General features: G+C 37.6%; 1 protein-coding gene across 2 annotated transcripts in view; it reads left to right on the forward strand.

The window, feature by feature from the left end:
* The first annotated feature begins 237 nt into the window (after window positions 1-237).
* DLGAP2 (DLG associated protein 2) overlaps window positions 238-23,669 on the forward strand; it is a 316,157-nt gene continuing 292,725 nt past the window's right edge. For both annotated transcript variants that reach the window (XM_030944311.1, XM_030944312.1), the window contains exons 1-2: window positions 238-578; window positions 22,101-22,272. In XM_030944311.1, coding sequence (XP_030800171.1) covers window positions 22,215-22,272 — 58 coding nt within the window. In that variant the 5' untranslated portion in view covers window positions 238-578; window positions 22,101-22,214. The remainder of the gene's footprint in view (window positions 579-22,100; window positions 22,273-23,669) is intronic.

Genomic DNA, 23,669 nt, shown 5'->3' on the forward strand with positions numbered 1-23,669 from the left:
AAAAATTTGTGTCGTCAGTAGTCATGACGTTTTGTAGGAAGTTGCCCATTTATGGATACTAGAGCAAATGATATCATCACAATAGGTGGCTCCTGTCTAAATAGGATCATTTGTGAAATGAGATTACAGGCATTTATCTGGGAAAGAGGAGACAGAGGCACCTGCTTTATGTAATTGATATCCTGGGGAATTATTGTGTACAATAATCAAGAAAAATCTTCATTTCTAATTCTATTATGTGGGAAAAGAACCTTTCTTTTTTCTGCCTGCATAAAACAAACCCCACTTCCACATGGAATAAGCTCCAGACCATGTTTTCTATTATGCTTGAATATATGGGACATGCATTGCAATCCTATGCTTGCCACACTGCTGCAGTATACTTGTTTTGCAGAGCTCTGTAGCAGGCTAGTCAAAGCTGTGACTAACCAGACCCTTGGATACATACTCTAATCTCTGGCCTTTATTTTTACAATGAATTTGACTTGTTCATTGATTGTATATTTTTTCTGATTTGTGAGAAGCTTCATGCTCTGTGTTTGGATGCTGACTGCAATACAGCAATAGTCTTTGATACGGTAAGTCAAAGATGACTCATTTCTTACTCTTGTGCCTTGAATTTATACTTTCTACAACACCATCTCATCAGGTAGAAAATGATGTGTTAATTAATGTTGAAGTAGTTAATTTTCAACAGATGCTAGTCCCTTCCCTCTCCTGAGCACTTTGCACCATGTTTTTTATCCTACTCATGAAAGCAATAGGTTTGAACTGTCTTTAAGTAAAATGCTTTTGCTGTGATATTTTTAATAATATTACCATCCTGTTACCTATTCTCTAATTTCAACAATAAAGAAGAAAATAGATCACATGCAGAGATTTGGAACTTAACATGTGATGCTAGATTACGATAAGTTCAGTTCAATATTAACCTTTATTACAGTGAACACAATTGAAAAGGCAAAAATCTTTTCAGGGCTTTATACTTCAGATTAAGTAGAAGGGTTTCAGTTTTTATTTGAGTATTAATACAGCCAGATACATGCAGCTGCAAGAGCCCTTATTTCATGTGAAAGCAGTGGAGAGAAAATGCCTTACAGAAAGACAGTTTTCTTTGTAATGCAGCGTGCAGAAGATTCAGTAGTACTCCTTATCAAGTGCACTACATGAGATAAGAGCCAAAAAACCCATATATTTGCTGCACAGTGATGAGAGCCTTTACATTTTAAAAATGTTGCTAACAAAAAATGCTACTGAACAGAAATATTATTTAATGAGCTTTAAAAAGTGCTGTGATCACACACACAGTATGCACTCTTTTAGATGCCTAATATTAATTGCACAGTAAGGGTTAAGATTTGATATAAGATTTTTTTTGAGAAACCTACCTTTAAGCAGAGGTCTGGAGGATCACTAGGTTACTGGGTCTTCAGTAAAATTCATTCAATCCTGGTTTTAGAACTGGCAACTTTGCAGCAAGTGAATAGGGTTCAAATGCCTTGAAATGTTTCAATATGGGAAGAATTCTCTGTATGTATTTTCCTCCTTCTCATGCTCTAAACTTTTCAACAGTAGAGGTTTGGGGTGTTCCTTTTCCCATGAGTATTAGTCCTTTTAGTTTTGGATATGCATATCCAAAAAATCAATAGATTTCTATTTTCCAGTATAGATTTCAGATGCACAGATAAAATAGCTTACTCTTTAAAAGTTTATGCAGGACCAAAACCTCAAAGGAAAAAAAAGAGAGGTCTGTATAAAATAAGAACAAAGGTTCAGACTGGCTGTCATCAATTCACAAGTTCCAATTTCTGTTGCTTTTTCACTGCTGTGGAGAAGTTTGAAGCTTTTATTTCTGTGGTATCAACACGATTATTTTACAGGCATGCATTAATATCAGTTCCTGCATTTGATCACAATTAGTTCATGGATCCATATCTGTCATGTTTCCCTGTCATTTGAGACAGACTACATCCTTTCTATTTAGCAACAAGTGACCAACATGATAATGTAGTTCCCAGTACAGTACACTTTAAAAGGTATCTCCTGAAATGTGAAAACAGTCAAACAATATTTTTGTTAGGTATACAAAATCTGTATGTTTAGCAAAGTTGGTGACTAATGGCATCATTTTTTTGAACAAAATATGCTATTTTAAAATACTAGCAGGCAGGTGAAGGTACTTCAACACATGAGCAGATTAAGCAGCAGTACTGAGCCTGATATTACTCTTTGCTTTCTCAAGAAAAAACATGGATTACAGACAATTTTGTTGAAATAGTTACATAATGAGATTTACTTAATATGTTTCACAAAAGCATTTTTGCTGTAAAGGCTTCTTAGAGTGATCTAGAACAATGAAAACATTTTCACAGATTTCCTTTGTGTGTATTAAGCGAAAGCTAAAGGAAAGAGGCAGATAATGAGTAGAGGCCAAATTGTGCTGTATTTCAGACATACAACTGTTATGTAGCTTAGCTGATCAAATCTCAGATATTGACTGGCTTTCAGGGTGCATCTTTTGGGGAAGAAAGATAAAAAAATAACTGTGTAGTCACTGCTTTTATTAGCCCACCTGCTATTCTGAAATTTTATTTTCCAAAAAACCAAAAGTGCATTAATAATTTTTTACCAGTTTTACGTCTATTATAATTCACACTAAAGGAAAGCAGCTGCTTGTCATAAATAATAAAATAATCTAAAAATAACAGAAAATATAATCAACATAGTTGGAGCAATAAGAACACTGAAGGGCACATAAATAAAAGCAACCCATCCGTTATGTTTAAAACAGTAGATGCAGTCCTTAAAATTAAAAGAATATACAGTAGGAGAAATGACCATAGCACAGAGCATACAATGTTTCACTTGTCCTTTATCTAATAAGTTTTTAAATTTTATGTGGAGGAGTTATAGAACTCTGTGGCATAGATTACGTCATGTTAGTTATGCTCCACAAATCTTGCTTATTATTTCTGGCATTCTATTATTGTCAGCGTGTTGGAAATCTCAGTCATATTTTTCTGAAAACTTTTTGATCTGTATACTTGGATTTTTCATCTTAGATATTTAATTTTTTGCTCTTGGCTTTGTCATTGCAATAAATTTATGTAGTTAATAATTTGGTTCTGGTTTCAAGAAAAAAAGCTTGAGTTTATGCTGGAGTTCATCAAGGAAAATGACAAATAACTGGACTTTGGTACATTCAATTTTCCTGAGTTTAGTACAAATGAGACCAGATAGATGTCTCTAATGTGAATATAAAAGGAGCTAAGTCTGAACACAAGGGAAAGAATATGGGATCCACATTGCTATCAAAATTTAAATCCCAATACATTATTCTAGAGTAGTAAGGGAAATTAGCTGGCTTTTTGTACTCATTAAAAAAAAAAGTTCTGTTCAGTGATAAGCATTTACTATAGCTCAAGGTCCATAAGTGCCAGCTTCATTTTCGTTGGATACAACAGGCATTTCATTTTTCTTTTTATATATACTTTAGGAATTCTGCCCAAGAACAATGAAAAGGTCTGGAGTACATATAAAACCATACATCCTTGACTGGAGACCCCATGGCTAAATTAAATTGAGTTCCTTTTAGTTTCTCCTTGTGTAATATAAAATATTCATACCTGCAACAATGAAAGATTTGCATAGATTGATGCAATAAAAATTATATCTGTGGTAGAATTTAATTGTTTTTGACAGATACGCTTGCAAAATTGATAATAAAGCCTGAAAATTGTACATGACAGTATGAATGCCAGCAAAGTAGTTCTGCACAGCAAGTTATTAATTCCTCTTAGCAGTACATTACCAAGGTACAAATAGGGTAACAAGTCTGTTACTGTCAGACAACCTGCACAGTAGAGCATTCAATGACATAGAGAAAACCACATAGTAATTCATAGATTTCTTTTATGAAGGAAAGTGAAACTACATCTTAGTTGCTATTAACATCTTCAGAGAAATGGCAGGGAAATAATAAATGCCACTGCAGCTTTTGTGGTAGCAACAGTTACTTGCAGTATTAAAGTCAAAGATTTAAAGGTGACCATTGCCCATCAAACTAAAGAGAGAAAGAGATCCAAAGCAGAAAAATTATTTAGGAATCATATGTTTCCATGATTTCTGAGAAAAGGCACTCTTTGTCACTAGGTTCAAGTTTTAGCTGATCTGTATAGTAATCTGTTGTTTGTCCTCCCAGTTCTAAGCACTCAATCTGACATTTGATACAAGAGCAAAAATATCCTTTAAAATTTTCAGTTCATTTTCTAGATGACCTACCATCATCAAATCCTTGGTTTCTAGGGCTTGAACACGCTTCTGCTGAAGCTGATGGCAAAACACTTCCTGGCTTAACTGGGATCATGATAAGGGCAACACACCATTTAATAACAGAGGCCACAAAATATCAGGCTGCTCTTTGCTTGTCAGATCCAGGTGCTATTCCTGTGGGCAGAAATCTCACAGCAGTTCACAAAGAGGAAGAGGACTTCCAGACTTCGTATACTCTACCTGCAGAGAGAGGAGGGGCGAGGGCAGGCCAGGCATGTCAAGATAAAATATTCCAGCAGCATGGCACAAATGATAGCGTGGCGAGCGCATGGCTCAGGGCAGCCAGGTACTGTGTGCCCCAGGTTGTGCTGTCTGCCTGCATGTAGCACCAGGTAGCACTTGCTGCCAAGACCCCTTTGGGGTCCTGCACCTGAAATGCCAGGATCTGAAAGGAAAGCAGGTGTTGGTGATCAGATGTTGCTTCAGCACACAGTCACAGTCACACTCCCTCACTGTGGCTGCTCCTCTCTCTGTGATGACAAGGAAGCTCAAATGGAGGTATTTTATCTCCTACAGAAATTTTGCTGTGGGGTTGGAGGGGGAAGTGAGTTTGGCATTGCTTTGAGGAGTAGGCCTAGTTCAGATGTTCTTATTTTTGATCTAACAGGCACCTAAGAGGTACTTATTCTTAGAATGCTTTTCTTTGTACTGGCTCTCCTAGAGAAAATGACTGGGTTAAACTCCCCCAAAACCTCATACCCCTCACCATTCACATAACCTGCATGGCTAGGAGAGGGCACACAACTCAGGAGCTGTTCTATAGATTTCTGCAGAAATGAAGTTTTAATCCTTTTTTTTTTCATGCTATTTCAGTCCTATAAATTTTATCAATGGTTGGGGTTTTATCAAGTGGGGTGTTGTCATCAGGACAACTATTTTTGCATCTGATTTTTTTCCCTTCCCTCTGTCCTACTGCTAGAAGTAACAGGCAAGAACTAAAAGAAATTAAAAACATATTTTTTCTGTTCACCCTGTCTGTTTGACAGCATTTTGTATCTATTCAGCCTCATTGTTTCCTCAGTGCAATCATTTGGCTTCTCCCCGTTTGTGCAGCCATAATAGGAGCTGAAAGGAAAAAAACATCTTAAACCAAGAGGAATAATACTGTTGTGTCGTAAAGATTGGCAGGCTAAGTAGCTGAATCTCATAGGGAATCTTGATTTTATTGATTATATGTAGTCAATGGAATCTTTCTCATAAATGTGTAGTCTGCATACATTTTCATAGACTTAGTTAAAGCTTAAATTATACCCTACAATTAGACAATTAATTTGGGCTATTGCTCTGAAGTGCTGTCTAAGCATTTATCTCTCCGTATTTTAACCATACTGCCACATATTGAAGTTGTGGTACCATTTCATTATTCCTTCAGCCAATTCATCTGAAGAGGTTCACATCCTGCCACAGACACTTGTTCCTTCCCACTCTGTGCCCGAAGGGTGCCTGGTTGTGCTGACTTGGCTTTTTCTGTGGCCACACTCCAAACCATGGCTTTAACAAGACATTCTTTTTCCAAAACATGCAGAGACAAGCTGAACAAGGCTTTTTATAAATTATATTCTTTTTTTTTTCCCTGTGTGCATGCAGCTCTGTTTTAAAGCACACCAGATAGTAGCTAGGTTGATCTACGAAAAAAAATCTGGAACTAGGAGTAAGACTAACTTCCAAGAAGAACATCTTAAGTCAGATCTACATCCAAAGAAATATTAAAAAGCTTGTTAAGTTTTCCTGGTCTAAATTTTGGGTCCATTCTGGATGAAGACAAGTATAAACTTGAAATGCTTTCTAACCTGGGAAACTCCCTTCCCTGGGACTGTGCACGGCAACACCGCCTTTAGTGTTTGGTGTCCCTTGAAGCTGGTTGTAGTATTACTTTGATGGATCCCTTATGTGCTTGTTGTGCTGTTGGTGCCTGCTTCTAATCAGTCCCATGCATCTCAGACAGAATTCCCAAGATTTCCTATCTAGACACTTACTGCTTTGAATTAAACCCCTTGTGTCTGATCTGAGCATGGGGCTTTATGGACGCATTTATGCTTCAGTAAGCAAGAACAGATATATATTCATAACAATGTAATCTTGAGATTCAGTTTTGATTTTTCTTGTTCTCCTAGGATCTCACGTCTTCTATACCTGTTCTCACCAATGAATGCTGTAGTGTGTGAGGAGGAACAGGCATTTCTGTGCATTCATGTGCACACAGACATACACACGTGCACAGACACACACATACACACTGTTCCAGTAAGAGAGCCAGAAAAAGCAGTGTGTGCCCCCCTGAAATAGTGCCAGATAGCACAGGCCACAAGAGCCAGGGAGGACCCTAAACACCTCCTGGTGCCTTTCCTCACTCAGCTCATTGTCCTGCTCCATGGCCACACACTCACTACAATCAGTGCCCAAGCTTGGAACTCTAGTGACAGACATAGTGTGGTCCCAGTTCTGGTTCTATCTCATTTAAATGTGGGTACACAATTCTCAGTTAAGCCTTTTCAATGACATTCATTTTAAATAACAAAATCAGCAAAATATGGATTTTGTACTAATAATGATTGTATAGTGATAGGATTCTGAAGTTAATAAAACTGTTGACTAATAATTCTAAAATTTCCACTCTTGATTTATATATGAACAATTAACAACATCTCCCAAACTCTCACACAGGGCTGAAATTTAGCTGGCTCATAAATACTTCAGTCTTCATTGTTTCATGCAAAGCCACTGCTTTGCAAGTCAGGCTCCTGGGGGATCAATACATGTTTTTTTCAGAAAAGTAGCAAAACTCATTTTGACTTTTTTTTGCCAGATGAATCCCTTTGATTCAGATATTTTTATTTCATTTATGTGATCATGCTATTAGCAGTGATAATAAAATCATAAATTACACAGTTATTTGGGTAAAAAAAAAGAGCAGGACAAGTGTTTCAGGCACCTCAGTGAAGGGTGAAGATGTGACTATGTAGAAAATGTTTTTGGTTGTTTGTAGGTCATATAGTTTCCTTATAAGTCATTCCTCTGTAAAGTAGGGGTGGCAATACTTTGCAAGATAGCAGGAGGCTGTGTTCTTTGAGATAAAAGTGCAGAAGTGGCCCCTTTGATATATTTGGGAAGCACAACTGGCATAATGGATAGAAATTACATCTGATGGTGTTCATATATGTTTCTTTCTATGCTAAGGAGGGGAAAATCATCCTCACAGAAGGGCAGAAATTTCCATTGATTATCTTCTGTCAATATGCTGAGACTCTGAAGAAGTCCAGTGAAAATGACTGCATGCAGAAATCAGGGAAGGCACTTAGGGGACCTGGCCACTAATATGCTCACTTTCAAAACTCATCTTCCACTGTATTTTCCATTTCTTTAGATTTAAAACATAAAATTACAGCAGTAGTCAAGTGTGGGCAGACTTAAAGACCTAATAAAGAATGCAGATTTGCATTAGCTTCCAAAATTTAAGGTTTTGAAATTGAAAATATACTGAAGACACACACTGCAGCTGGTGAGATTTGGCTTCAGGCTATTGTAAGGAAGTTCTTGAAAGTGCAACTCTTCAACACATTCTACGCTTAATTTCATTTTTGTTTTGAAGCATTGAGAAGGCCAGCTAGCCTGCATATGCTATACTATATTTGCATGAGACAAAAAGAGGACAAATCCTATGCACAAGTAGCACACAGCCCTGGAAAAAAACTCAAATATTTAAAATGTTTTTCAAAAGATTTTGTTTTAAAGCTAATGTAATGGCACAATTTCTGTTTTACTGATTTCAGTTCTGAATTCTATTACCAGCTCAATATGAGCCAATCAACTGCTATGTCTTTTTCCTTTAACGGTGCCACTTTTATGAATACAATATGAATCTTTTTCTCCCTAACCCCTAAGGGTGAAGTAATATAATTTTTTGCTTTCTGGCTTATTCACTCATGTTAAATGGTCTTAACAAGTCTCTTTAACTGTCTGTGTTCAAATGGGTTACTCTGAAATCAAGAGAGGCCACATTTGAATTTCCAGGCAGTGTGCCATTAAGAATCCAATTAGGGGTAGTCAGTTGGTTATGAAAAGATGAGATTTTAACAGAATTTCAGGCTGGAGGACTGCAGAGTTTCTAGTCATGTGTGTATGGCACCTGTGCCTCTGCTCCATGGGAAGTCAGACAGAGCTGATATGATTGAAATTTTTTCAGACACATTGAAATCTGTGAACTGATCAAGACCATATTGTATATTGAATAATAGAGATTCTTCCATATAAAATAATTTAAATTAATGTTTTTATGCTTAAATTTAAGTGGTCTTATTCACACAGCTGTGATGTGTCATGAACAGAAAAATAACAATTGAGAACAGGATTCTGAACTACAGTTTCCAACACAGGATGGGACAGTGTGATTACTGTGCAAGCAGCTGTCCCCTTTAAATGAAGGGCACTTTTACAGAGAAGCTGTATAGGATAAGAGAGGAATAAAATAACAATGTGCCCAAGTAAAGGGAAGTAGGGATCTAAAACGTTTCCTAAACCTACAAAATCAATAGACTCAGACATCCAACTGAGTACTGTACAGGTTGGTTTCAAAATTAAGTTTGTGTGATTTTAATTTGTTTTTATAGTATATAGGTCCTCTCATTCAAATCAATGGGATACTTACTAGTAGACAAAACTGGATGTAAATTGCCCTGATGTCCACCTAAAAGACATAAACATGGTTCTTTTTACTCAACCCATTGCCAGTTAAAGTTAAACCTTAGCTCCTACTGACTCGTGAGAAGTATCTATTAAAAATTATATTCGTGAAGCTGTGGAGTAAATTGAGATGCCAGGAGAACCTGTTAGATTTTTTCAAAAGTTCAAAACCAGGCTCCACACAACATTAATGAGAATGCTCAGTGAAAGTTTTAGAATATATTCTCCAAAGCTGACTTGGTTTTCCTCACATATTTTATGCATCAAAAGAAACCTGGGAAAATCAAAATTATAACAATCTTACATCAGCTGGAGGACTTTTTTATAGCTTTCTTTTCTCTCTGTTAGAACAAGAATAAAACAAAAAGTGGTGTTTCACTAGTAATGGCAACATTAAACAAAGAGCTTAGTATATTAAAAGAATAAAAGACAGGTCTAATGTGGTAGTAAGATATAAGCAGCAAATGCTTTTGAGGAAGAAAAAAAAGAGTAAGCTCCTTGCCCAAGAACTTAGCATAAATCTGAACTGAGAGTTCAAAGATCCTTATTTTCAGCAAGACAGTGTTGATTCATGTGGATTAATAAGAACATGTTTATATATCATCTCGTGGAATAGGAGATCTGGTCTGTTGAAGGAGTTAGTGATTAGGCATTTATATGAAGCAGACCGTCTTTTGAACTGCTAAAGCACAAGTTTAAATTATTCCAAGTTTACACCTCTGTAACTAGACCTTAATCTGGACAGTTGATTTGATTTCCCTGAGTTAGCTTGAACAAGATTGCTTATTCACATAAAATGTTTGCCATGTACTCTGTTCATGGAGTCCTTTCACTTGCAACTGATGTACGGCAGGGGTTAAACATGTCTCTTGCAACACTGAAATAAGTTGTCTATGCAAAATGTTGGAACCCATTTATGGTGGTGTGAAAATTTTGCTAGATAACCTCAAGCAGATGAAGGCTTTCCCTGTATTCAGCCTGCAGCAAGAGAAAGGAGCAGCACTGATCTATTTAATTTTTTTTTAATATTGTTGCTATAAAAAACTGCTAAACATTCATCTGTTAACCTCTAATGTTAGCCATAATACAAACCTTTACAACTGTGATTTATTTCTGTATTGACTCAAGGCAGTGCTTTTTATTTCAATAACAAAATATCTGATGTGATGATTTAATTTCTGGAAAGAATGTGTATTTCTGATTTCAGTCTTTGTGCTGGGTTGACCTTGGTCAACTTCCAGACCACACCCAGCCACCTCTCATTCTATTCCTTCAGCAGGATGAGGTAGGAAATAGTTTATGGAATCAGATGAAACAGGGAAATGACCAATTACCACTTACCAATTACCATCATGGGCAAAACAGACACAGCCTGGGGAAATTAACTTAACTGTATTGCCAATTTAAAATAAGTTTGGATAGTGAGAAGCAATGAAAAATTAAAATAACTCCTTTCCCCTGGCCTCTCTTTCTTCCCAGGCTCAGCTTTATTCCTTTATACCTGGCTCTTTGACCTCTGCCACCCAAGGCTATGGGGAATAGGGGTAGGAGTCCATCCATAAAAACACCTCTCTGCCTCTCCTCAACACACATCTTTCCTGATGTGTCCTTCCATGGGTCCTCCATGACCAGCTTGCCTATGCGTGGGGTCTTCACAGGCTGCACTGTGGCTGCTCCACCGCAGTCCTCTCCAGGGGCTGCTGGGCAATTCCTGTTTGGTGCCTGGAGCCCCTCCTCCTCTCTGCTCTCACCTGCATGCCCACACGGTTGGTTTGGGGTTTTTTGAAGTTCTATCTCACAGACCTCTTCCTCATCAGAGTTTTTGCCCCTCCTTACACACACTGTCCCTGAGGTGCGGCCTGAGGTGGGCGGCTGTGTCCGGCTGGAACCGGCTGTGTCCGGCTGGAACCGCCTGTGTCCGGTTGTGTCTGGCTGGAACCAGCTGTGTCTGGCTGGAACCAGCTGTGTCTGGCTGGAACCGGCTGTGTCCGGCTGGATCTGGCTGGAACTGGTGTCCGGCTGGAACCAGCTGTGTCCGGCTGGGGCAGCCCCGGCCTCCCCTCACGGAGCCGCCGCTGCTGCTGGGCCTGGGCGCCCACAGCCTGTGTGGTGCTTTTTTCCTTGGAATGTTTAAAACAGAAAGTTTGTAATTTAGCTGATGATGTATGGAGCAGCAGTTTAAAAAGCCCTGGCTCATATGAATGGGTGCAGGTAGGATGTGTAGGGGAACAACCAGAAAATTAAATCATGTAAGCTTTTGGACAGTGGCATCCTGCCTTTTCTCGTGAGAAGGATGGAATGTAGGACAGACCTGCCTAAAAAATGACGCCTTGATCTGAAATTTAAAAGTTGTCCAAAATTTCTTCCTTTTAAAACCTAATCTATTGTATTCTGTTTCTTTTGGAGACTGCATTACACTTATTCTTAAAAGTGTCAATGAAAATTTCCAGGGGAAGAAACTCAGTTTCTTGTGAAGTATTCCAAAATAACCATATTCTGATAAATTTAATAGTGTTTCTGGTAATGTAAATGCTTTTTAAAGTATTATTTTAAGGAAAAGTCCTCCAGTTTGACAGTGTGGATCAACTATTTCAAAACCATTTAAATGTGGGGTAAAATATATTTGTAGAAGCAATAAGATTCACGCCTTCTTTTTGTCCATCTTTGATATTGTCCAGCCCATGAGAGGTTGTACAGCATGCAGCACAGCAGGAATCAGAGCAAATGGGCAGCAGAGCAGCCTGTGTTTCTCTGTGCCCTCAGCTCAGCCCACCAGGAGGGGATGAGATTCTTCCCTTAGTGCTGAGAGAGGGGACCAGCCCCTGCTGCTCAAGGGGAGCACCTCTCAGGTTCTGCTTATGAGCCAATATTCAGAAATGCCTCGCTGGCAGACAGCCAGTGTGACTGCCTGCACTGCACTGCACTGCACAGCATCTCGTCCTCCAGGAACTCCCCTTGGAAGGGAGCACCAGGCAGCACAGCTCCTTTGCAAGTGGAAGTTTGACCATGTTCTTGGATGTAGATTGCTACTCTACATATTGGTGTAGATTACATTCCATGTCATTTTGACTCCAACTTGATAGCAATGCTGAATTCCTTCCTGTACAGTGCATCTGCAGAGAGCATGTGGGCTCTTCAGAGAGGTCCCATGGCAATGGTAGAATCATGCAGGTGCGTGTTTTGCAGATGTCTTCTGGCAGTGACACCAGTATGAGTCCACAAAGTTTACTTGTAGCCTTGTGTAGCCTCACAGGCATGAGAATGAACAGTGAGCTTATTTAAATGAGGATTTTTATGAAACCAAGTCTAAAGTAAATATCCAAGAAAACTATAACATCAAAAGGAAGTTAGACGCGCACAAAAAAACCAAGCACTTCTCTTACTTGGGACTATCCTGATGACAATAATGTAGAAAATAACATGCAAGTGATATGTATAGTCTCTGCAGTTTGTAATACAGTTAAATTATCTGAGTGGACTCACACAGGACACTGTATGGAGTGCTCATCCTTTTTAGCAGGCATAGAGATATGCCTTCTAAAGAACCCACCACCATGCTATTCACAGTGATTAATTATCTGTGAATGTGGCTCTGAAATGCAAGGTGGAAATGTAAAATACATGATGCCTATTTTCAGTAAATGTCTTTTCTTTGTAGGTATTTTCATTTATCTGTATAAGACTCTTTTGATTATTGCTACTAACTAGATAATGAGCATTCAAATTCAAAGAAATCTTGGGTTTTGCTGCAGATCTGTCATGCTGTTTCAGTCGGACTGACCACTGTTTCTTAGTGCAACTTTTTAGTAGGTTATTTAAAATATCTCTTTTTCATCAAGCATAGCTCCAGTATTTACTAGTGTGAAGAGATAGCAATGAGGAATACAAGTGAATGAGGTCTGCACTAAGGTGCAATGATGGCAGGAGATTAAGATGTTGGAGAGCTGTGGTGCACGCTAAAGGAACATTTGCCTTAAGCAATTCTGCCTGTGAAATACCAATACTGATTTAAAACCAAACACTTATTGATTGATTTATTGCTGTTATTCATTAGCTCTGGCTTCAGGCTTGGTCAAAAGCCTCAAACCATGGGTTGTCTTTTATTTATTTGACATTATAATATTCATTTAGCCATAATACTGCAATGAAGGAAGAAGATGTTAAGAAAATTAATTCCTGAAGGTAGGCTAATATCTTGCATACAGACAATTAAACTTACAAGGAGATGCATATGGTGCAGACTTACTCTTGCCAAAGTTTCACAAGCAGGCATTTCCAGATTCTGGACAAAAATGTTGCACCACGCTGTGTCAATCTGTCTGTGCCTTAGGCTGACTGTCTCTTGGATGCATGGTTATTCTTTAATATCAGGAGCTTTACTCAGGCAGAATTACTGTGCAACATATTGTGCATCGCTGTGCCTTGCTCAAAGTGCTTAGGGATAAATGCACCTCTGGCAGGAAAATTAATGTGTTCCTTTTCTGCTTTGTTTTATTTTAATTATGGAAAGTAGTAAAGTTGTTTAAAGGAACTTGCATTACATATATATAATGTTCAAAACCCTAAACAAACTCACTCAAATTTGCTCACAATGAATATTGTATGTGCCAAAGTGTAAAATAACTAGGGGAAGAATATTGCACTAGGTTGTCTTGGATGGATTCAAGAAATAGATAGTAAAACTTTTATATTTACAAAATCTTTTCTTCTCCTAAGTAAGATGTTTTACCTAAAAATTTTAGGAAAGCAATTGAACTTGCAATATTTACCTATATTTACTGTGTCCTTGATGTCATTAATTGAATAAAATATATGCACATATATGTTTAAATGTATACATACATATAAAAGCAAAGTAATGTGAACCTGTTGCACACAGGGGCAATCTGCGTCAGTCATCTGAGCACATCTCTGAAGTGAGGAAAGATTATTATCTTTATTTTGAGAATTAAGCAGAGACTCTGTCAGTTCCTCTATGTCCCCAAAGAAGCCTTTGGCAAAGTATGAAATTAAACACATTACTCACCAGTCCTCCACTACAGCCATAACCACTGACCTGAATGATGGACACACTGCAGTAGTCTTCAGTCTTTCATAACAGTTATTCTTGATTTTTTTCTCCACATCTGATAACTGTGTGTGACAAAATTCTATGACAGCCAGCAGGCCAGTGTGTTTTTCTCTAGTAATTGCCCTAAAACTTCATATATCCTGTGCTGACTCAGGCAGCCTTGGCTACCCAGATAAATTGAATCTCTGGAAAATTTGGGTCTGTGTGCATTATGGGGACAGAAGATCTGGCAGAGATCTTTGATCTCACTGTTCCTGGAACTGCAATTAGGAACATCCATCTGTGACCCCACTGCAATATGTGTAACACACTCCTGGGACCAAAGAACTTGTAAGAGTCATTACTGCAAACTCAGTATGTATTACTAATGTCAAAACTGTGCTGAAGTTCCATCACTGCATGATGCTGGTATGTGCTTTAGATCTAATATCACCTATAAAAAATGGGCAGAGTGTTTGCATAGCCTCCTATAAAGTATCATAATTTGTAAAAATAAATGTCAAGCATGCTTGACAGATAATAAAGACTTTATTGTGTAAGGTATAGCTAATTTTCTCCTGAGATATGTTGACACCATTCCATCTAATTTAATCTGAACTTGCAGCAATATATGATCATGGTGTATACATCAGTAATTGTGTATCAGGTGTTGTTGTGCCCCCTTTCTTTCTGAGTGTTATTTCTCACTGTCCCTTCAGTCTGACTTTTATTAATAACTAGCACAATAGTGAAAAATGTCAGTAATTTCCCTTTATCATTTCCTTCTTTGGGAAATGGAGAGGGTGCACAGGAAAGGGGAAAAGAGACTTCAAACTGTTGTATCCTTTCCTCATTTGACGTCAGTGTCTATAGGGATTCAGAGGTCCGAAGCTGAGATTGCAGTGAAGGATGTGAAGGCAGACTACTTGAGATTACACAACTCTTTTTTCCATAGAAGAGTTTAAGAGATTCCCTAAAGAGCAGGCTAATATAATGTCCTTCAGAAAAACATGGTTTTTTGTATCTCTTATCCCTAGAGCAGATTTTTCGTGTGTGAGAAATGGCCTTAATATCACTTAAGACTGATGATGTGGACAAGAATGGCACATATAAGCAAAGGTACAATAGTATTACTGTTTATCCAAAGTCCAAAATTCAATTACAGGGGCATTGCAGTCTTCATAAGATCAAAAATAATTCTGTCTTTTTAATTCTTATTCTCCTTGAAAAAACAATAGCCATATCAGCTATCTGTCATCATCTTCTGCACCTCTTTTTAAATAATTTCTTCTTCCATGTGTACCCATCAATTTTAACTTCTTCTGTGCAGGCAGTACTTTGCATTGGTGAAAGATAAGTGATTTCATGCAAGTTCACTGCTTTCAGCTCTGGTGCATCGATTGGAGAAACTGTAGTGTGAATGAGTGCATGTCAGTTCACGTTTTTCTGAATTTCCATCTTTTCACATATGCTAAAAAGCACAGCTGGACATAAACATGCCATAATCACTCATAGGGCCATTCTATTTTGTGTCAATTTTGAAAATTGGCTGCAAGATGCCATGCTTTGTTAATTGAAGGATTGTCTCTGATCTTAGATGCATCTTGATGCAAGTCTGTAGAGAGCTAGAGAGTGAGTCTGCATCCTCTGGCAGAGATCTACTATCTGAATATTTATTATGAGGATCATACCTGATAAAAAATATGCATAATACTTAGTCTTCAGTGAGGCCTCTGGTTTTTTACTATCATGGGTGCTTTGTACAGAACTTGGTTGTGTGTGACATGCACACTAAAAAGGCCCTAAATAGCTGTTTTCACTTTAACCTTTTTTTTCCTTCCCACATTGAGACATCCTTTTAGAATCCTTAAGTCTTGTTTGCAGCTGGGAAGTCTCACAGTTATCCATTTCCTTAATCCTCGTCTTCTTTAAAGTGGTTAGTTGTTGTTGGAGGGTTGGATCATCACCGTGATATCATGGTAAGCCATCTCACCTGGTTATTCTTGAAGGACCTTTTCTCTTTTCATATCTAACATGCATTGTCTTAATATAGGCCTAAGAGAGGCTCCTAACACTGCAGGGACCTCTAGCCAAGAATTAATGGCAATTCTCAAGTTCCCTTGTGTAGCAGAAGAGCCTCCTCTGTACCCCAGGCCTTGGAGGCATCATGACAGGCTTTCCTCTCTTCTGAGGAAATGGAGCAGAAACGACTTGATGAGGAAACTGACAATTCCCACAGCCTTTTTTTTTTCAGTAGAAAAGGAGGTAAGAGATACCTTCAGTACTGGAGACCTCCACAGATAAAGAATATCTATCTAGGAAAAGAGCTGAGGGGGCTTGGGGTTGGTTCTGAGGTGGGAAGTCTGTCCCCAAGGCTTCAGTAGCCTGTTCAGGGCATAAAATCAGGGAACGGTAGCCCAGCTTACAAAGCTACCAGCTGGCATAGGTCCCTTGGTCACATAGGAAAAAATCTCTGCCTATAGCTTCAGGTTTAGCATATGGAGATGAGCCTTTTTTAATCCATCCTGTGTGTGGGTTCAACTCCTTAAAAATAGTTGCTGCAGCTGCACACTCTGAGTCTCTGTTCCTCTGAAGTAGGAGGGATGCTGAGCAGGTTTACAGCACGGTGTCTTGAAGTAATGTCTCCCCACTGCCTTTAATTCTCCTGGGGACAACTTTTGCACAAGCCAAAAAGGGGTTCTGCTTATGAGCCAATATTCATATGAATGCATAAGCACTGTCTAAAGAAAGTGTGAAAATGTTACCAAAAATTAACAGCACATTGAATAGACCTTTCAATTATTCATTGAGAGCCTACTTATATTCCTCTTCGGCATTATACTTAGAAGTGTAACGATGCTTTTTCTACAGATTTTATGGATTATAAAATCATAGGATTAGCCACTCCATAAATTAATCCTGATGCATGTTAAGTAACTCATCTAAAAATGGATGCTTCCCATATAGAAAATGAATAATTAATTTTTGTTTTCCTGGTAAAAAAAAAATCCCTCAGGTGCTTTTCTGTTTTCTGCTGAAGCTGAATTTTTTTAGTCCTCTGACAGTGTCTTACACCCCCCAATATGTCTTGTTTCTATGGAGACACCAATGAACTGCAGCTTGCATTCTTCTGCATATCACAATACAAGGTTGCTTCAGAATTTTCCCAGTGTTTCACTGTCTTCTCTTTTAATTAGAAATTAATCAATAGGTTCAGTAGTCTTGTCTCATGCACTCATATACATTCACAGGCATATATGATCCCTGTGACTGTGAGCCAGCCTATAAACACAATGTATGCTTTCAAAGTTTTAATTTAGAGAACAGCACATTTTATATTGAGGCTTATAAGACCAGAATTCTGAGCTGTATGGGATGGCAGTGTGGGAAGATAGATATCTTGTATGCAGTAGATGAAATGGAAGGATTTTATATTTCATGCTTTTTAAGAATAGGAAGGATGTGTGGAGTTTTGGAATGAACATAAAATATGTTTGGTTCTTTGAATTCTATTAATATTACCTGATATTAATGAATTCTTTTATTATTATCTTATATTTTTGTTTGCCTCCCCCCTCTTCCCCTAATTTGTATGTGAAATTTCACCCCTCATCCCTCCCATCCTGAATGACCAGTTATTTCAGGATGGTTCTGTAGATCTGATCCTCTGAGCCATATTGTTCCTCTGCTGTGAGCACAAGGACTCCTCTTCAGGGCAGCAGGAAGTAAACACTTGTGTGGCAGAACACGTGCTAGCAAACAGACAAAGAAAGAAGCTATGTAAATGATTTTGTTTATTAATTAAAAATGTACTGTGATGTAAACAGCATTTTTAATTATCAAGAACCAGTGAGATTGAAATGATGCCAGAAGTTGTATGCTACTGTTAGTGAGCCCTTTGAAGTCAATAATATGCCTATTCTTCCTTCAATGTAGTTTGAATTATTTTTCCCTGGTTAAATTGAACTGGTGAAATAGAACCAGGCTGGTGCTGGTGCCCTGAGTTTATTTTTTTATATTATTATTATTATCTCATATTATGCTGTAATAAATTTCCAGTAACAATTCAAAATAGCATTTGCAGAGGCCTCATAATAGATAAATGTTTATGTAAACCACCTGGTGATGGCAACAGATTACATCTGATGCTCAGTTTGTGTGCTAAGATGTATCCTGAGCAACTTTTTTCTTATTTTTTTCTTTGTGCTACTCAGCAGACTGTATCCTCCTGCTGTTTCATATGTTCATTGTGATCTCCTCTAGATAAAGAGTTGGGTTTTTTCCATTTTTTAAAGACTTCTGAAGTTAATAGTAGTCACTAATTGTGCTTAAACAGCTAATAATCCAATGAAAAATAAAGGGTTTTGATGATACATTTCAAATATTTCTTGGCAATATGTTTGTATTTATGCTAATACATGTATATATACAGATATAGGTATGTTCGCCTTTCATCACTGCTTTTTTTGTCAAACTGAAAAGGTAAAAACACAATTAAGTCTTTTATAGACATGATTTCAGAAAGAATGCTTTGTTTGAAGTCTATGAACATTTATTGCACCCTCAATTTATTTCAACTGTTCAGTATTTTTGTTAACAGACAGAAAATAAGGTTTAACCTCTAGACGGGCCAAAGCATTACTGCTTTCTCAAGGATAATAGTTGTAGCTATGCCAGCTAGCACATAATGGTTAAATATATCCTTGCTTTTGACAGAAGCTAGTGGAGTTGGAACAGGGATGAACATAGCTTATTAAATATAGCTCTTATGAAGACTGCTCTATAATTACTGTGACTTTTCTTTGTATCATTATGATCATAGGCTGATGAAAACAATGAGTCATGTGCTTTGAAAAGGCCAAGAACTATTCAGCCAAATAAAAAAGATTGTACCTAGAGTAACAGCCCTGTTAGTTTTCTTGGAGTAGTCTATGTAAATAATGCACTATAAAGGTTAAATAACTTTCACCAAAGCTCCTTCTTCCACTGATAAGAGTTAAAAACTTAGAGGAGAATGCTCTTAGGAGGATCAAAAATGCTTCATTCCATGAAATCAAGTACATATCCATGAGCAAATCTTTTGAAAGTCTTTTTAATTGAGACCGGGGTTTTTGTATAAAAATATATGCTGATATTTTTGAATGTCCTGAAGTCTTTTCTGAAAACTTCAAAATGAAATGACCTATATACTCAAAATACTATGATTACAAAAATACCTGATTGTCCTTTTTTATCAGCTCTGTCACTTCTCAGATTCAAAATAGTTCTGGATTCAAATATTTTCAATCTTTTCTAAGCCATGAGAGATTTCTGTGGTTTTTGTCCCCAAAAGAAGAAAAAATGTCAAGGGTGTGTTTTTTTGGTCTAGACTATATACATTTTCCCCAGATCTGTTTTGATACTACTGGGGAGGCATACCCTGATGCAGTTGCTGTATGTCAGGAGTAGTGAACTTGAGCTTTCCAACAAAGACCTCAGTCAGTACCAGAATCCACTGTCTTCAAGAGCCCTTGCTTGTGAAGCTTTCCCCTATGTGTACTTACTGAAGACTAATTTTTAGAGGCCAAAAGTTTGACACTTAAAAATTCAGCAGCTCATGTCTTATTAGTAATGAAGATTAATAATTGCATTTTCTTATTTTAGATTTCATGAGGCAATTGAGGTTCATCAAAACTGAGGAGTATTTATTCCAGATTTTCATTACAAAGAAAATGTGAATCAGTAGTTTCAAACACGAAGTTAGGCGTTAAGAATAGTTGGTATTCATTGTCGTTCTGGCAGATAGGGCCACCATGTCTGAGATCAGGGCTGGCTGCCTTTTCAAGCAACCACTTGACAACTCCTTCTGCGAACCAAGCCAGCTTTGTATTAAAGGCTTTATGTTCATTGCCTTGGTTACATGTACTGGAAGATTTATCTGAAGGCTCACATTCCTCATGGTTGTTATTTACTTTCTCACTTCTAGCCTAATTTATTCTCGGTTAGTGTGTTTGCAGGTCACCAGTAACTATGCAGGTAAAATAGATTTTTTCCTTCTCTGTTTATGCTTTTTGATGTTTGACAGACACCTCTCATGCTTCCCTTAGTTATGCTGGAAATGTATTTGGAAATGTTTGTGTCTGTGTTGAATTCATATATATTCTCACTATGTGTGTCTATTTATGTAAATAATATTATCTTCTATTTAATATTATTTGTTTGTTATCACATACCCTTCTGCACTGCCTTAAAGCAACCTAATTGTTTTGTCAATTGCATGGAGTTAATTCAAGGATCTCAAATCTGTAAGGGTAAACTAGAATATGAAACAGTGAGTATGAATAGGTAAATAGAAAGGAGAACTGTAGTAAATAGTTCAAAACCCATTCTGAAGTAAATACAAACTTTCCAGTAGGTTTGGTTTAGACAAAAGCAAATATATAAGCAGTCAGATTTTCTATGCCAAGGTTTCACAAATGGCTTCCTGGAAATGCCACAATTAAACATCAGTCAATTGAAAAAATAACTTAGTGAAACCAATTAAAAGGAATTATTTTGACAAATGGACTTTTAGACCTTGCTGCAGAAACATTGGCTGATGACACATTCCAGTTGTCCGATGTGCTGCTATAATGATTAGTCTCTGTTTCAGCCTTATTTAACAGTTTCATTAATAGTATTAAAGAAAGCAAGTGAACAGCATGTTAATGAAGTCAGCAGATGATGTAAACAGCAGGAAACAGAAAATAAACGATACTTAAGAGGTTAGAAACATGAGCAGAAGGAGTTTTGAATGTATCATATTCTGATTGAGAGAAATGAGAAGCTAATACATCTGTGATAAACTATTGAGAGAAATGAGAAGCTAATGCATCTGTGATAAACTAGTTCAGAACTGATTTTATATGCCTAATACATATTAACTAAATACAAAAAAATATACACATTCAATTACACTAAAACATTTTGTTTTCTGGTTGTAGAAGGTCCAGTTTGTAGTCAGTATAATGTCTAAAAGGGAAATACTGTCTTTGAAAGAATGTTTAGATAGATTGTGTAAAAGACTAGACATGCAATTGCTGAGTTTCACACAAATAAATGGATTGGAACAGCAATTTGCTGTTGTTCAGGCAGGGGTAATGTAAGAGGAAAGACAAATGCAGTGAATGAACAAAAAAGGAATGGAGAGCAAGACTACTGTTATCCACATACCTGAAATGTGTAAGCATTTGCAAAAGATATGACTTATTTAGCATTGCCACAGATTTGATATCTTATCAGGAAAATATTCTTTATTAGATGAAAGCAATCTCTAGCCATACCAAATGAAGATTGAAAAAAATATATGTACAGGCTGTAAAGCAAATTTAGTGCCAATTAATGGAAACCTAAAACAGGCTGTAGGCTTCCACTCACTTGCATACAGAAATGCCAAGTCTCTCCAACACCCCTGGCTGTGAATGCATGTTACAGAGTTCCTGAAGATTATATCTAACCTATACTTTTTCCCCCTTCCCCAACAATATCCAAATTATAGGAAAGGAGACTTCCCAAGTGCTCCATTCAGCAAGCCCAATCCCACACAAGCTCTAAAATATTTCCCCTTCCCCGGTGTGGTGACATGCACACTGCAGGCAGACTGACAACTACCTCCTCCAGTTGGAACATATAATCATCAATACCCTTCTGAGCTCATTTAAAATGTGACTAACTTAAGCCTCAGCTCATACATTGTCAAATCCCACTTGGTGAGTCTTGTTCCTGTTCCAGCTGGAGATGGGCCCACGCTGGAATTTGGGAATCTAGTTTGCACGTTCCAAAATTGAACAAAGAGATCGGACTCATTTCTAGTTTCCTAAACTGCAGTCATGTCTGTAAGTAAAATGCTGAAACATTAGTTGTCTGGGAAAAATAAATGAGTGATGATTGTAAGAGATAAGCTGTGGCTACTCAGTGCAGTAGCTTCCAGCTTTTTGGTGCTGTTCCCAGAAATGCTTCAACCATGGTGAGGAGCTCAATTCTCTAATTAAAAAAAAAAATTGTATCAAATATTTTTCAGCTTTACACTCTCAAATTAAAGCTTAAAAACCTCCAAGGAAGGAAAGGAGGCCAGATTGGAGGGGGAGGAGGTGAGAGGAAGGAAACGGGTGGAGAAAACCACTATATTCCCAAGATGCAAGGAAAGTTGAAAAGTAGAAGAAAAAATATATTAAATCAGTGTAAACTAAGAGGTAAGTTTAAGGCATTTTTTTACATTGAATGTATGTTTTGTTGGGGTATTTTTAGCAGTAAAATTCTGTATACTTTGTAAACATTTGAAATACATTTAAGTGAGGTAATTGGTTTTTTTTCAATTTCTTCTGCTATGAACTTGATCTATATTTTTATTAAGCCTATCAAAGGATGTGTTGTGCTGGTATTTTGCTACTTTTCTGCTGTTGCTGGGTAAAACTGTCTATTACCTCACCAATGACCTACATGAAGTGAAACAACATCCCATGGCAGCAGACAGGTTGTTTTGTTATAGAGCTCAGCTGCAAAAGTTAATTGTTTATGGAGGCTTAATGGGCATTGTGCTCCTACTTACCTAACTCGCTGCAATTCAGTAGTGTGTTAGTGTAGCTTAGGAAAAGAGCCCCTGAAGTAATAGATTTTGGTATAGTTAGGAAGATGGTTGACCTGTGTTCTCAACTTGAGGTCAGAGCAATGTCTTACATTTTTATTAGTGTTGTTGCTGTTATTGCTATTTGGTGTGCTGCCTATGCAGGGGTTGTATACGTTAAGTTTTCATCAGAGACCACAAGCCAGCTGCTGAACAGTAAAGCTTGGTGAACTTAAAAGCTCATTTATTACTGGTATGTTTGTTGCTATACTGCCAAGAGCCTGCCAGAGATGCAACAGAATAAAAATATTGGTGGTTAATATGACCGTGCTTGTATTGCTGCACCAAAGACTTTTCACTGTTAAGTTTAGAAAGGAAGGAAGAAGAAATCTGGAAAAAGTAGAGGCAGGTGTAAGGAGGTTCTGCATTGCTGTACCAGCTGGGTAGAGCAGGGAGGCTACAGATGTTCCTGTAGCCCTCAGCTCCCACTGCATACATAGACCAGATTATTTGCAGCATTTTTATTTGTGAAGGTTGGGAACAGTGTAGGGTAAGTGCAAGACAGCTGCCAAAATTGGAGAGACAAAAGCTCTCAGTAGCTGATAGTGAAAAACAATACAAGAGATGGGGTTTGTAGGGAATGCTGCCACCTTCCTGTCTGATCCACATCCAGCTGCTGTTGTGTCTGGTCCTCTCAGGCTGGAGGTCATACTGTGTTTAAAAGCTTCTGATGTCTCAATTGTTCATGGTTTTATCCAGTCTTGTTTTTCAACATGTTTACACTATTGATTTAAAAAATGTTATGGAAATAGGTTCTATAAATTAATTACATTGTCTTTGGTTTAAGCCTTGTGTTTGAGTATTTTATGGATTGCCTCAAGTGTTTTGACTGTGAAAAGTGAATGCTTGTCATTGCCCCCTTAAGCTGTCTGCTTATTAACTGAAAAGATGCGGTCTGCTTAGATTCCTCATGTCCTTGTTCTTCTCTGTACATTTTCTAGCTGTGTTATGTATCTTCAGTGATTC

The sequence above is a fragment of the Camarhynchus parvulus genome, chromosome 3, assembly GCF_901933205.1.
Source record: "Camarhynchus parvulus chromosome 3, STF_HiC, whole genome shotgun sequence".
Lineage (NCBI taxonomy): Eukaryota > Metazoa > Chordata > Aves > Passeriformes > Thraupidae > Camarhynchus > Camarhynchus parvulus.